At 44.2% G+C, this 13807-nt stretch overlaps 3 protein-coding genes across 6 annotated transcripts; 1 reads left to right on the top strand and 2 right to left on the bottom strand.

The window, feature by feature from the left end:
* Positions 1–506: 506 nt before the first annotated feature.
* rhot1b (ras homolog family member T1) lies at positions 507–7431 on the bottom strand. 4 transcript variants are annotated; one of them, XM_057034599.1, is made up of 20 exons: positions 6969–7424; positions 6554–6612; positions 6393–6474; positions 6257–6300; positions 6126–6179; positions 5981–6033; positions 5726–5834; positions 4962–5063; positions 4765–4863; positions 4566–4674; positions 4371–4491; positions 4209–4293; positions 3774–3919; positions 3185–3285; positions 2917–3047; positions 2661–2744; positions 2470–2592; positions 2185–2387; positions 1749–1871; positions 507–1359 (listed from the first exon to the last, which is right to left on the bottom strand). In XM_057034599.1, exons 1-20 carry the CDS (start codon positions 7033–7035, stop codon positions 1242–1244), a joined length of 2013 nt encoding a protein of 670 aa, XP_056890579.1. In that variant the 5' UTR covers positions 7036–7424; the 3' UTR covers positions 507–1241. The 4 variants fall into 4 exon arrangements, with proteins under 4 accessions (XP_056890579.1, XP_056890580.1, XP_056890581.1 ...); XM_057034600.1 differs by having other exon boundaries at positions 6944–7418; XM_057034601.1 differs by lacking the exon at positions 1749–1871 and having other exon boundaries at positions 6969–7431.
* A 223-nt stretch (positions 7432–7654) lies between these two features.
* LOC130526740 (arf-GAP with dual PH domain-containing protein 2-like) lies at positions 7655–10946 on the bottom strand. The gene is made up of 11 exons (XM_057034619.1): positions 10609–10946; positions 9762–9892; positions 9414–9505; positions 9224–9309; positions 9014–9126; positions 8788–8934; positions 8593–8676; positions 8452–8514; positions 8290–8367; positions 7973–8201; positions 7655–7877 (listed from the first exon to the last, which is right to left on the bottom strand). The coding sequence occupies exons 1-11, from the start codon at positions 10694–10696 to the stop codon at positions 7849–7851; spliced, it is 1140 nt and encodes a 379-aa protein (XP_056890599.1). The 5' UTR covers positions 10697–10946; the 3' UTR covers positions 7655–7848.
* Positions 10947–11623: 677 nt separating this feature from the next.
* Positions 11624–13673, top strand: tefm (transcription elongation factor, mitochondrial). Its single transcript, XM_057034620.1, has 5 exons — positions 11624–11765; positions 11970–12454; positions 12547–12696; positions 12779–12957; positions 13298–13673. The coding sequence occupies exons 1-5, from the start codon at positions 11723–11725 to the stop codon at positions 13560–13562; spliced, it is 1122 nt and encodes a 373-aa protein (XP_056890600.1). The 5' UTR covers positions 11624–11722; the 3' UTR covers positions 13563–13673.
* Positions 13674–13807: the final 134 nt, after the last annotated feature.

The following is a 13807-nucleotide window of genomic DNA, read 5'->3' as shown; positions in this document are numbered from 1 at the left end:
TCTCGACAGCACCGCCGCAGCAGACGGCTTCAGATGAGAAAATACAGGCTTTCTGGGAACGCCACAAATTTAATAACCGCTGCCTTTCACCGTCCCCACACAGCCAGCAAGCTTCTTGATTGCTTCTCAAGAAAAAAAGCGTGCCAGTCTAAAATAGGATTTGGACAAGATGAAAACAAGAAAAATCCCCCCACAACCCTATGAAACCACCAAATTAGGTAGCTCTCGAAAAACATGCACCCAAAATTTTCCAACCCATAGACCACAACACTAAGAGTAAAAATTTTAAATATCTATTTTCATGAATGTGTGAAATGTATTGGTCTGAATGATGTCGAAGATACCTTTTTGTAGCACTAATACGCTAAAACTAGATTTTTTCTGCTAAGCAATACTGCCCCCTGGTGGTCATTCGGATTTTACACGAATTTTTCTCTCCCTCCGGCAAAACTAACATTTCCTTCAATTCTTTCATTTATTTCTATACAAATAATTACTTTATTACATCAGATGTAACAGATATTTATTGTAAACGTAAGAAGCAGGGATGAGTGAACATTAGACAGCAAACTTAAACTTCTATTCTTTGGAAAGCTGCACGAGTCATGAAATTGCATCTTTTGCCAACAAACCAACGCTATAACTTAAATGAACATTTGTTGGTTAATTACTCCCGGCCGATTTTCTTTACAAAGCACGGAGAATCGAGGAAGACATGAGAAAGAGTAGATGGAATATCCACAAACAGCCATCCGCTCAGATTTAGAAACAGTAAAATAAGACCAAACACTCTCTGTCATCACTGCACACTGGCGCGAGTTCCTGATCCCACTGGTTAGCCGATGCCCTTCCATTCCCCTTCCATTCTGAGTGTGAATCCATTTGGAGAAACATATACATTAGATAATCTACATAATTTACATCAGTCCGTTTTAGAAAAGCTTAAACACTATTGTGGAACTTACATCACTTTTCCCATTTCGGTTAGCAAACAGCCAAAGATACTATCTTAAAATGGAACTCACTCCAGTCACTCATGGCTCATTAGCAGCGTATTCTGGTTTGTATTATAAAATATAGATATCATTTTGCCTGAACATAAATAAAGCATGTTGTAATTGGAGTAAAAAAAAAATCTTTGGAGGAGAAAGGAACAAAGGATGGAGAAGTTAAGGTTAAATTAAAAATCTGAACACCAGTGAACACGAGAAGATGGTTGCAAGGATATTGGGGCTCAGGCATCACCGTGGTTTGAGCAGCACTCTGTACATGGCGAAGCCCAACACAGCAAACACTGTGGCGCCCATGCTCGCTCTCAGCCAGAAGGTGGAAGTCTTCAGGTCTGTTGGGCTCATATGTCTGTTAAACACAGAGGAGCCAGAGAGAGATAAACACAAGAGGCCACATGGGAGAGAGATCATGAAAATGTCTATTTATAAGTCACTCAATGGAGAAAGGGGGGAAAATATTGGCAACAGAGCAGAGATGGAGCCTGAATAGATACAGAAGAGTAGAAAAAGACAGTCATGAGGGAGGTGATATTAGAGTGGGAGAGCTGAGACAGAAGAGCAATGTATACATTTTAACCAGAGCAGGAAAAAGACATTTAAAAAAAAAAAGTCATAATTGGCTGGAAGAGAGAATGAAAGAATTATTGGGGGAGGAAAAAAACTAGCTGAACTCAAATAAAACATTACTGGATGGAAGAATGATGAGGGGTTTAGAGACTGAGGGGTTAATATGAGCACCTTCTGAGCAGGACAGTGGAGAGTTTGGCCCTGACCATCTGCAGCAGCTCAGAGTTGAGAAAGTTCTGACACAAGCAGAAGGTGCAGCGGTTACAAGTGCACATGCAGCGCAGTCGGGCGTGGCTGCAGAGAAAAACGGGACACAGAACACAAGCGCTCTGTTTAAACTGGGCTGAATGTTGGTCACAGAGGCATATTTGAGGAAGGTGCCTGTTAAATAAGGTGGGGGAAAAAAGAGGCAGAAACTCTGAAACAAAAACAAACCAGGGGGACCAGAGCGATCCCACCATGTTGTAGCTCAACTCGCTTTTCTTTGTCTCTTATCTCTACATTCATCGCTCTTCCTTCTAATATAACCAGAACAATTAGAGACTCGGGGAATCTGGAGGAGCACCATTTGGGAGTATTTTGGTTGGAGCAGATCCTCCCTACTTACGGGTACATGGCCATCGTGGTGAGCCTGGTGTAGATGTTTCTGCTGGGTGCTGCTGCCGTGTTACAGGTGAAGGACTGAGGCGGAGGCATCCTGTACCTCCTGCAAAACTCTAGAGGACTGCAGCCAAACATCTGTTTGACCTCTGGCAGGTCCGACTTTGCCGCTATCATCATGCAGGGAGTCTTACTGTCCAAGAAGTATTGCTGGGACAGAGAGACAACAGAAGCGGGCTAAAACCCTTCCATAACCTCTGCTCATGAACCTGCTCACCAGGGACGGATTTACCTTAAAGACGTTGGCGCAGTACTCAAAGGAATGCGGGTTGCTGACGTCGTACACCAGGCAGACGACGTCGCAGGCCAGATCCACGTCAGACAGGTAGTCAAAGTCTGGGAAGACTTCGTGGAGCTGAGAGGAGAATAACATGCGCATTTAGTTAGACAGTTAACAACATTCAAGGCCTATTTGATACTCACAAGAAGGTACTTCTCCTGGCCGTAAACATATGTGGTATTGATGGCATAGTAGGATTTGTGCTCCTCTTTAATTAATTTTTGGTCCTGTGAAGAGACATAAACAGATTTTAATGACAATAACATGAATCTCACCATGATGGAAAAACAAACTTTAAATGACCCAATAAGCACCAGATATAAGAGGCAGAACCTTTATGTTTTTAACTCACTTAGCGATAGAGTGCAAACATAATTAGTGGTGATTATTGGCATTTACTGTGAGGTTTCTCCCTAGGAAAGCTTGAAGGAAGCTGCTCTTTCCACTGCCGCCGTCACCGAAAACATTGCAGCGGAACACGCTGCGCTGCGTCTGCTTCTTCTGCAGGTCGATCTTCTTGTCTCTGGTCACTGCAGCGTGGACACAAAGATCCATCAGGTTCTACTGCTGCTGTGAATCACACATGGCTGCAGTCGCTCAACCAAAAGGAGCCAGCGAGTGACGCTAGAGCTTTAACGAGTTACACAGTTGGGGAAGTACGACTCACCTGTGATTCCTGCCGCCTGGGACTCCTGCTCAGCAATTATTGAGAAACCAAGATAACCCAAATACTCCAGGCATCGCTGCACATCCAGATATGTGGTCAACCTGTAGAAAAAAAAAAAACGTGGCAGAACAAGACAGCCACACTTAACTGGACATTTTAGGGGTTTTATCTCTTTATAATTTTCTTAAAAGGTAACATGGTAGCAGGGGCGTCGAATCTTAGTCCTCTGGGGGCCACAACCCAAATGGGTTTTCTGACCTACTAGGTAGATAGCTCTTTTACCTGGGTTCTCACCTGCCTTGTTGGAAACCGTTTTCTGCCTGGCCAGTCAGAAAACCTGGCCGGGTAGGGGCCCTCGAGTATTGAGTTTTAATGTCTTGGGTTTAGATCAAGGTATTTATGCTGACAAAACCATCAGGCATGCTTTTTGTCTTATATCTCTACTGCAATGTGATTCAAATTTGGTTATAAGAAGCTTTATTATACGTATCTACATTTCAAACACATGAACATGTTTTTTTTAGAAACACCACAAGGGGGAGCCAGAGTTTCAAATCTTTCATAGTGCCTTGAACTTCTGATGACTTACGTCCACTGGGACAGATATCCCTGATAGGTGATCCATCCCTGTTCATTAGTGCAAACTGTGTTATTGACATCTGCACCCCAGGGCATGTAGGGAAACACATCAAACAGGTCTGCAAGCTCCTCTGGTGACAAGGCACAGTCCTGGTCCTGATAGACACAAAATGTGGTGTTTGGTCAACTCAGCCATTTAAAAAAATATATATATCAAAATTTGTTTTGTCAGTTATTTGGATCGACTCTTGTTTAGCAGAGTGAACTCCCCCTACGTGCACAGCTGAGACTCATTTCAGTGAGCGCAAGCTGCCATTTATACTCTTTGACTTTCATCCTAATCTCACGGCTAAATCTCCTGTCAATCCCTCACCACTGACAAGACCTTAAAACCACTCAGCAGGTGATCAGTGTTGGTCTTTGCAATGGGAGTCTGGGATCTTACCTTGTCATGTTTGTCAAAGACGCTCTGGAGAAAGAGGTAGGCATTGTGGTTGAGCTCTGTAGTGGAGTCTGGAGGGATTTTCAACCTACACATAACCACATGTGACGCAGTAGATCTCGAAAACACTGAGGCCTAGAAAAGAGATCATGCACACGGACTCACAGGGGAAAGAGGTAGTCCTGGTTTAACTCCAGGTCGTCGTCATAACCAAACCTCCTCAGCACGGTCCAGGTGGTCTCATGGCGCCCCCGCTGGATGAACAGGGTGTGGAGGAAGAGGAAGCCTGCACAGGGACATCACAAACGCACACTGTGGTTACACTATATCTAAGAGCGGGACACGTCCACACTCTTGTACCTTTGAGGGTGAGTCCATCGTTACACACGCCTTCACTCAGATTCTTCCGGACCACATTTTTCACATCTTCCAACGCGCGAGGCTCCAGCGGGGAGTTGAAGCACGTCCTCTGACAACCATCAGACATAATATCGCCATCGTCACGGTGACCACGAAAGCCTCGTGTTAAGCTTTCCATCAACGACAGACGTCAGCTCACCTGGAAAAAGTTGAGCTCATTATCGTTGAGTGTCCCGTCATTGTCCAAGTCCGACACTTTGAAGATTCGACTCAGGGCTTTTACACACAGGGATTTCATCTGGCATAGAGACAACAAAGGTCAAGGTTCACACACGCCTGGTAACACTACACAAGCTGACAACAACAGTGTTGCAGAGGCTGTATTTATCCTCTTACGGCTTTCTTCTCTGGACAATACAGAGGGCCCGTAGGGTGCAGGACTGCTTTCTGAGCGTAGTAAAATAGCTCAGAGATGTTCTTCAGGTTTTTGGCTGAACACTGGCGACACAAATTAGAGGCAGTCAACATGGAGTTTACAACAACACAGCAGAGCTACTGTAGGTGGACGGTGAGACACAGAAAGATGGGAGACATTTTTAGTCTGGACCCTGTTGAGACCTGCGAACGTCAGCGGGTGTAGTGGGAAAGTGTTGCCGACACTTCTTATATAACCGTGCGTACGTGCGTATTCGGTGTTTCCCATTCAAAGGGTGCAAGCATGTGCATGTGAGCTTAGTCAGGCCGAGACAGGGTATTAACACACAAAGTCTGTCTGAGCAAGATGGCTGGTCTAATTAGGCGCTGTGGTGATGGGAGGTAACGGTCATTCTGAAGAGTACCCCGTTTTATAATTGATGCTTCGACGTACAATAAAATGATACCTTTACACGGACGGCCACGTGTCAGGTAGAGACCGTGCACGGTATTAACACTTCATCATAACAACACAGTCCCATACGTCATCGTATAAGTGTCAGATAAACCTAAAAAAAACTCCAACAACACGAAGGTTTGCTGTTCCTCTTTGCACCTTAAACACTTCCACTTTGCAGTTATGGCTGAAATGATGTTTCTTCCTCGTTATAAGCAGCAGTTTATATTTTACATCAGCCCCCGATGATGTGTTAAGCACGCGTCTGCGTTAGATTGAGAGGTCTCACCTCCACGCAGGTTTCTATCTCGCTGTACTGGTTCATTATTGGCAGGATGGTCTCCATGCTGCTATGTTCCACCAGGTCTGATTTATTCCCAACGAGGATGAGAGGAACCCTGGGCACAAGATTTTAAGCACATCCCATCAATGCATGACTCAAACTGTAAAGCAACAATAAAGATGAACAGAAGGAATTCATTGCTTTAAAACGGGGAGAATCGGTGCAGCATATCAGTGCATAGGAGCTAACGTTCTCTCACACCTGCTGTCCTTGTCTGTGTTCTCGGTGATGAGGGGAATCCAGTGGCTGACCACCTGGGAAAGACCAAATGATTAAACATGAAAATGCAAACATACAATGCAGCTACTAAGAACAGAATTATGTCAATTCAAGAAAGACAACTAACCTTTTCTATGGAGTTCTTGTTGTTAACGGAGTAGACAATACAAATCACATTTGCCTGTGAGACAGATCAACAGGGTTTTTAGCTGAGCTCAGCAGTGCTGTAAATATTAACATCAATGCACAAGGAGAGACCTTGTTGATCTCCTGAAACAGCTGCTCGTCGGTCTGTTCTGCTTCTGGAAGAAAACAGAAGAAAAAAACCTGTCCAAAGTGTGGCCTTTACTTTTAGAGGTCTGCAAAGTAAAAGAAATACATGTTTCAAAAGTACCTGAATAGTCCACAATGTGTGTGGGGACCCTCTCGGGCGTGACGTCAGCAGGAATGGTGATCTCCTCAGCTCGATAGGGAACCTCGATTCAACAAATGAATGGAGAACGAATGAGGAGAGTCATTACATCTTCAACCAGTACATTTTCACACTTCCCGTACCACGTTGGGGAACTCCTCGCTGACCAGGGACATGATGAGAGACGTCTTCCCAACTTTGGCTGTTGACAGACAAAAAGACAAGTGTGCAATCGAGGAAGGTTCTCCAGAAGATCTCAGCCCAAATGAATCACTGAGGCCTTCAGGAGTCATCTTGATGGCTGGATCTACCACTTAGAATGCACAGGTCTAATGGACCGCCAGGTGTTAAAGAGATGGTGAAATTACTCTGCACTGATGAAAAGCAATGAGAAGGAAACGTCAGCTAGATTCTCCTTCACAAAAACCGTTTGTCAGCATCCTGTGGCTGGTAGCATCACTGAACGCCCGAATCTAAGGAGAATTTACTGAAGACAATCCCACTGTGCTCATTTCTATGGCATTTTTACTTACGCTCTCCCACTAATAATATCCTCACGTCTTTGCGCATTCTCTCCAGCGTTGACGAACTGGGTGAACTGGGTAAACTGGGATTGGTGTAACATTTATGCTCCTGTCGGGATGAAGGATGCAGCCAGTAGGCTCTCACTGGCTTCTTTCCCTTGCTACGTTCGCATCGGAGCTTGGGTTTTTTGCTAATTCGGTGCAGTCGTTAACGCCGAAATTACAAGCCGCATCGGGTATTCTCGACACTAACGGAACGTACTGACAATATTTCGCCAACTTGTCACAATCTGCGGCCGCGGACGTTTTCGCCCAGCTAATCTTCTTCACACAAACTCGACCGGAAGCAGGCGGCAGCTAGCAAGCGAGGGCGTTTTGGCCACGCCCCTCTGTTGCAGCTGACTGCAAAGATCGTCTGACGCTGTAAGGAAAACAGAGCTCTTACACGGGATTTAAAAAGCGGTCGTTCGCTAACGAAGGCGGCTAAAACTACACTTACAAATCAAATAACAAAACGCATGTGTATAAAGATTAAAAACTTCAAGGTAGGTTCGGTTGTGTGGTGTAAAAGCACTATAATGGTAGCACAAAAAAATCACCAAATGAGACGTCTTGACTGTGTTTTCCCAGCTATGTAAGCACGTGCAACGCGCAAGAAAAAAACCTGCCCGTCCGTCCGTCCGTCCATCCATCCATCCATCCATCCATTTCTCTACGGGATCACGTTGAAGGATAACTTTATTGAATTTCATTTTGCATTTTATTTTATGAAATACAATTTTACAAAGATAAAGATGCTGGGATGCTGGGGTCTGTCCGAACCAGGCTTTCACTGTAAGTTAATGCTCAGTGATGTTAAACCAGCAGAACAAGTCTAGCATCTTAAACCACTGCAAACCAGCAGGCAGAACCAATCATTTCCCCCTTCTCCAGCTGGCTTCATCTACAATACAGTAAACAACAAAAATGTCAGGGCCTTGATTCCAAAACCAAACAGCTGCATGTCAGGTATGAATGTATGTATGAATAATGTCTTACTAGCATAATCCTCTGAGGTCATGGGCTGGGCAATGATTTTTCTGAAGGCTTCCAGCCACTCTCTCTGATCCTGCTCCTGCTCACACTTGAAGACAAACTGCCTCGCGGGTGTTTGGAGCCGGATGCCACATTGCCAGCGCCCTCCTCTCATGCCCTTGCTGGTACTCTCTGAAACAGAGTACTCATGATTCTCTGTGCCGATGAAGACGGCTCCCAATTCTACAGCATCCTGTCGAAAAGAAATAACGCATCAGCAACTATTCAACCCTGCATTTGATTTTAAAAACAGATTTCCAACCAATCTAGGTATAATGTACCAGTGGAGTTTTATAATATATAAGCTTTCTGTTCACTGAGCACAGTGTGAACCACCTCTTCTTGAATGGTTCCCGTTGCTGAAAGCACACAAACACAGAGAGTTGACCTCAGATATAACAACAGCAAATAAATTGCCCTGCATGAGCAGATTGTTGACCTACTGTCGGCCCGGTTTTTTCCATGTAGCCCTCCTTCAGGCACTGCCGGGTTATTTGAGGAAGTAACTGCAAGAAAGAAAAACGCTGACATGGTTAAAAAAACATCAATTCCCACCAGCAACACACTGGAAAAAGCTGCCTCACGTCATCGACATGAAGAGCGGGATGCTTCTTCTGCAGGTATGCAAGGCGGGTTGCCCTGATGGCGCTGAACAGCGACACAATTACCTGGAATGCAGCAAATTAGAACTTCGGTGTTCCCTTCAACCGAGGCAGAAATTCAAAACAGATGTCCAACGCAGCTGTTTTTGCTCCCAGCTAAAGAAAATAAAGACTCACGTATCCGTCCTCGTGATAAACAAAGAGATTCCTCATCTGTTCGCCGTGCAGGTAGGAGATCTGCAGACCGTGAGCGTGGCTGATCTTCTCCGGTTGGAACACTGCGTTCAGGTCCTTCATGGAGATGACAGTTTTGGGAACCTTGGACTTGGTTGGGTGGCAGAATGGTTTCAGATATTAGACTTAAGCGGAGAGTGATCCACAACACGTGAGAGGCACAACTCACATCTCCCTTAATGAAGTATCTGAGGGTGAAGTCTTTCCTGGACAGAAGAAACCTCCTTTTAAAAAACTGCTTGTTGTCTTTGCTTTTTTTCCACAGTGTCACCTCAAACAGGTCTGGATAAGAAACCAATGTGAGGAACAAAGAGCAATTAAGCTGCATTGCAGGCAAATATATATATATATATAAAATACTATAATTCAACATAATGACCTGAGCAATAAACTTGCTGGTGGTTACTTTCGCCAGTGAATTCTCTTCTTTCGTACTTGGCGCGGATCCACTGATCTTTAAGAACTCTAAAAATAAAAACATACACCAACCCCCCAAAAACTTTATGGATAGAATAGTGTTCCCCATGTTCTCGTGGACGATGCTCCGAAGAGTTCTGACAGCCACTCACATGCAGTCGTTTTGTTGCGGCCGGTAGATGAACGTGGGGACACATTTCTCAAAAAAGGCTCTGGCTTTAGAATTTCCCCTTTCCCGCATGAACTGTGGACGAAAGAAAAGAAAAAAAAGGTTCACCAGTTGTCTAAGCATGTTTATAACACCCAGTACAGTAGTTCAGATATTTTTTCCCTATGCTTTCAAGAGTCTATGTGTGAAGTGACAGAGAATACACGGAAGTATGGAAAGTACCTTTTAAGATAAGATTTTAAGATTAGCAAAGACCATGCAAATGTAAAATAGCATAACGCACAAGTCAAAATCTTTACTAATTGTTCAGTGTACAAACTCAAAGCAAAACCTCAACGAGAGAGTCTTCCCAGTGGTCCAAACGTATGGATTTCACTCTGCTGACGGCCGGCAGATTACGATGAATCCCTGAGCAGTTCAGGCACACAAAGATGCCGAGAGTGTATGAGGCCCAGTCAGGATCTGTGATCACAACATGTCGATAGCGTGAGGGTGGTAGGTGCAGAATGAACGTGTCAGGTCCGGATCGGTACCATAAACGACTGGACTCTACTTAAAAAGACTAAAAACAGTGTGGAACATTTGCTGTATTTTGCTCTTACAGAAATGCTGGCTGCTTACAAGAGGAACATGGAGGTTGCACCATCTCTTCCGCCAATAAAAGCTTTTATAAAACATGGCGTGGCTATAAACATCACTTTACACATGCCTGTTTGTGTAGTTGTTTTGTATTGAAAATCCCTGTGTTACACACACACACACACACACACACCACAACACCACACGCACACACACACACACACACACAATCATCATTGACTTTTAAACCTATCATAATGCTAAAAAGAACATATTTAATCTTTCCTGCCGGCTGCTGTCAGACTGCACAATAAACATAACACCCGCTAGCACAATCTGAATATTATATATTCTGATATGTATATTGTAATAACCCTCTTTACTATGTACAGGTATACAGGGGCTGAGTATCCATTTACCTGGATTATTGTAAATATACATCCTCTTTGTATATTCCAAATTCTATTCTATTCGATTTTATCTTATTTTTCTCTGCGTGCTCTTGCTGTGGTTGCGCTGTAAATTTCCCCATGTGGGACAATAAAGGACATGAATCTGAATCTGAATCTAATGCTAAAAATATTTGTGAGGGTACTTACCAGGAGCTCCACAGTCAGCACAAACATTGTTACCTGGCTGTCGCACCAAATCAAACAGGATTTTGTTATTTCTTTCCAGATTGGCCATAAGTGAAAGTTGTCAGACAGATGCTGGAATCAAAACAAAAGAGCTGCCAGAAAAAAACTCCATATTGAGTCCACACATTAATGCTAGGGAGCCCCGCAGCAGGTAAAAATCACAATTTCTTTTTAGTGGTATGCCGCTCAGCCTCAGTGTTTCCTCTTACCAGCACCACACCATGAAGTTTATTGTTCTGCACAGAAATGCAGAGGTCCAGAAATAACAGCGAAAGGAAGTGAAACGGGTCTCATTGTGTAAAAGGGTGATTGACGTACAATCACAGGGTGAAAGATTCATAAATAGAATTTGGAGTTTGCCTGATGTGGGTGATACCAACATGGAAGGAAAAAAAAGAGATGCGTTTTCTGGATTGAGCGATATTCTGTCAATCACAATGGATAATCTGACAAAATTTCCTAGTTAGAAGAGTGTCTAGTAGTGCAAAAATCACAAGATCTATTTAAAAATGTGCTTTTTCCCATATCTTTTTTTTATTGCTTTTATGAAATGTTGATCCCTTTTTAAATATCCTAAACAGATTCAGCAACCCATAATAGAAAATTTGGTTTACATTTGGGTTAATTCAGCACTTGAAAGGCTGTATCCATATTTGCAGATGCACATTTCACCTATATGCCACTTTGTGCTATATTCTACAACTTTCTAAACTATTGTGACATAGTAGTTGTAATACTGTTGGACTTCAAAAAGGAACTTACACATTTATTTGGATAATTACAGCAACGTATTTTGAGGCGCTTATATGTTAAATACATTTTTCTAAAAATACATATATTTTCCCAAGACAGAAAAAAACCCATCAGTATTTCAGTATTTTAAGTCAGGAATGCATGGAACTGTAAACATTTTTTTTTTGGGCCAGTAGAAAAAGAAAACCCGGAACCCTTTGAAGTGTCGCCGTAGCTGGCCGGATGGATATAACTGACGGACCATAGCCAAAGGACGAAGTTGGCTAAGCATGATGTCTATGATGTCTTAGCTAAACAATCGATTATTTATCGGTTATCTGCGATGTTGTTTGCCAGAAGATTTCTTTGGTTTGTCACACACCAAAGTAAGTACTTGCCTGACTAGCTGTCCGTATACTTGAACATGGATCCACAAAAATAAGCTAACTTCAATATATCAGGGTACTAATTGACCCATTTTCTTTACTCTGCACAGTTTGATATGTAATACGCAAAGTCCGTTACTGTTTCCCCGAGTTAGTTTATATTAGCCGTTCAATTCCACAATGCATGTGGTGTTTTCTCTGCAGAAAACTATGGTGGACCGTCGGGTTTGTTTCGCCGTCCTACGTCCTGCTCTCTCCCGGAGCGTGAGCCGCGCTATCTGCAGTGCACATGTTGCTGGCGGGCTCGTGTTCCCGTGGCAGGCTTTGAAACGCTGGAATCCACACTCCTTTCCAGCACGACGGCTTGCAAAGAAGACAACAGGCCCTTGGATGCTTACTATACCTCCGAGCAGCGAGAGGTCATCCTCCACCTGCTCAACACCGCCACACCCTCGGAACTGGCCGGCGTCAAGCTCCTGAGAGGCCGAAAGTCGCTCAGTATTGTGGAGTACAGAACAAAACACGGACCGTTCAAAACCCTGGAGAGTTTGGTGAATGTGCCGCTGCTGAAGCACAAAAGCGCTGTCACGGTTTTCCAATCCATCCTCAATCCCGTTAAAAAGGAAAAAAAAGTGAAGATCAGTCTGGCCAAATTCATCAGGCCAGAGGTCGACAGGTCCTGGTTAGAGGTGAGGTTCTGCTCATGTTGAATGTCTGTCTTCCACAGGTTTAATCCACGATATGAAGATAGTGGTTTGTATGTTATTGTCTGTTTACGCAGGATGCCGGTTCCATTGTGTCTGTCGTATGTGGAACGAATAAAATCGCCTGGAGTCATGTGAACCGGGGGATGATGGTGCTGGATTGGCAACAGGTTGACTGTCCCAATTTCTTCAGGGGAACATATTTGGCTTCTGCCTATTTGAGTGATGTGAGCATCAGTTTTAAAGTGTGCTGTCGAAACCAGTTTGGTCCGGGAACGTTTCTGAGTCGACCTCCTTTTCTACATTTAGGTCTCTGAAGTTGTGTCGCTTCTCCCCTCAACGGATTTCTACATCATAGAAAAGCCCTCCATCTCGGTGCAGAACACGGCGCTCTTCCCCATCATGGCTCACATGAGGACAGTGGAGGCCATGCTGTTTGCTTTGTTAGAACCAAGAAACACACCACCCGATTCCAATATCCCTCCCAGGTAGGATAAAGGCACGGAAAGTGTTCACACCCTCATGTGTCTGTCCCTGCCCCTCACAAGGATCGGTCCACTTGTTTTAGTTTCTTGAATGCTATATCCCTTTCGGGGTGATGAAGAAGGTGCTGGAGCCCGTCCTGCTGTATGTGGGGGGGAGGTAGGGTCACACCCCTGACTGAGCATTTAAAGGTTTGATGTCTTGCTCAAGGGTACAGTGCTCTGACGATGTCCTGGCACAGCTCCATTAGCAGAAATTCTTCATTGCTGAATGCAGATTGATGGAGACATTAGGTTTCCAAGAGGCTCTGAATACGTTGAACCACATCCATGTTTCCTTTTGCAGAGTTCTGAACATGATGCGGACCGGAGTGGGACGCCATTTTGGCCTCATGGTGGGCGAGTCGCGGACCAGCGGCGCACAGACAGTCCGGCAGTTGATGACGGATTCGGTGACTCAGAAGATTCCCAGAGTAAATTTCCCCCCCGAGCTGCTGTTGAAGTACAGGGATCATTTTCAGATGGGCGGCAGGCGGGAAGGAGAGGAGCTCTGCGACGCTCTGCTCCAGGCGGTGGCCTTTTACGAACTGCTCAGCGAATCCTCCAGCTAGCAGGCGCACCGGACTAACGGTGCACCGAACAAGCACTTCAGCCACAAAGGAGGTCCCTCAGTTACATTCTGTTGCAAAAAAAGGATTAAAGATTGTTTTTGTTGTTTTAAAGATTTGGGATTGTTTGGATTATTTAAAAATCTGGAAATATTTTGTATTTAAATGATTAAAAATGGGTTATTTATCCTTCGTATAAATGGCACAAATGCCCCGAAAATTCAAAATGGCTGAATTTGACGATGGTC

This window comes from Takifugu flavidus, chromosome 6 (assembly GCF_003711565.1).
Source record: "Takifugu flavidus isolate HTHZ2018 chromosome 6, ASM371156v2, whole genome shotgun sequence".
Classification (NCBI taxonomy): Eukaryota; Metazoa; Chordata; class Actinopteri; order Tetraodontiformes; family Tetraodontidae; genus Takifugu; species Takifugu flavidus.
The sequence above is the reverse complement of the archived record's forward strand: the minus strand, read 5'-3'. Positions and strand labels throughout refer to the sequence as shown.

Coding starts and splice junctions, on each gene's coding strand:
- tefm (XM_057034620.1), top strand. CDS start 11,723: ATGTTGTTTGCCAGAAGATTTCTTTGGTTTGTCACACACCAAA. Junction 11,766..11,969: donor TTGGTTTGTCACACACCAAA/GTAAGTACTTGC, acceptor TTTTCTCTGCAG/AAAACTATGGTGGACCGTCG. Junction 12,958..13,297: donor GATTCCAATATCCCTCCCAG/GTAGGATAAAGG, acceptor TTCCTTTTGCAG/AGTTCTGAACATGATGCGGA.
- rhot1b (XM_057034599.1), bottom strand. CDS start 7,035: ATGTTACACCAATCCCAGTTTACCCAGTTCACCCAGTTCGTCAACGCT. Junction 6,180..6,256: donor TGTTTCAGGAGATCAACAAG/GTCTCTCCTTGT, acceptor TCTGTCTCACAG/GCAAATGTGATTTGTATTGT. Junction 2,593..2,660: donor GCCAGGAGAAGTACCTTCTT/GTGAGTATCAAA, acceptor TTCTCCTCTCAG/CTCCACGAAGTCTTCCCAGA.
- LOC130526740 (XM_057034619.1), bottom strand. CDS start 10,696: ATGGCCAATCTGGAAAGAAATAACAAAATCCTGTTTGATTTGGTGCGA. Junction 8,935..9,013: donor GATACTTCATTAAGGGAGAT/GTGAGTTGTGCC, acceptor CACCCAACCAAG/TCCAAGGTTCCCAAAACTGT. Junction 8,202..8,289: donor TATATTATAAAACTCCACTG/GTACATTATACC, acceptor TCTTTTCGACAG/GATGCTGTAGAATTGGGAGC.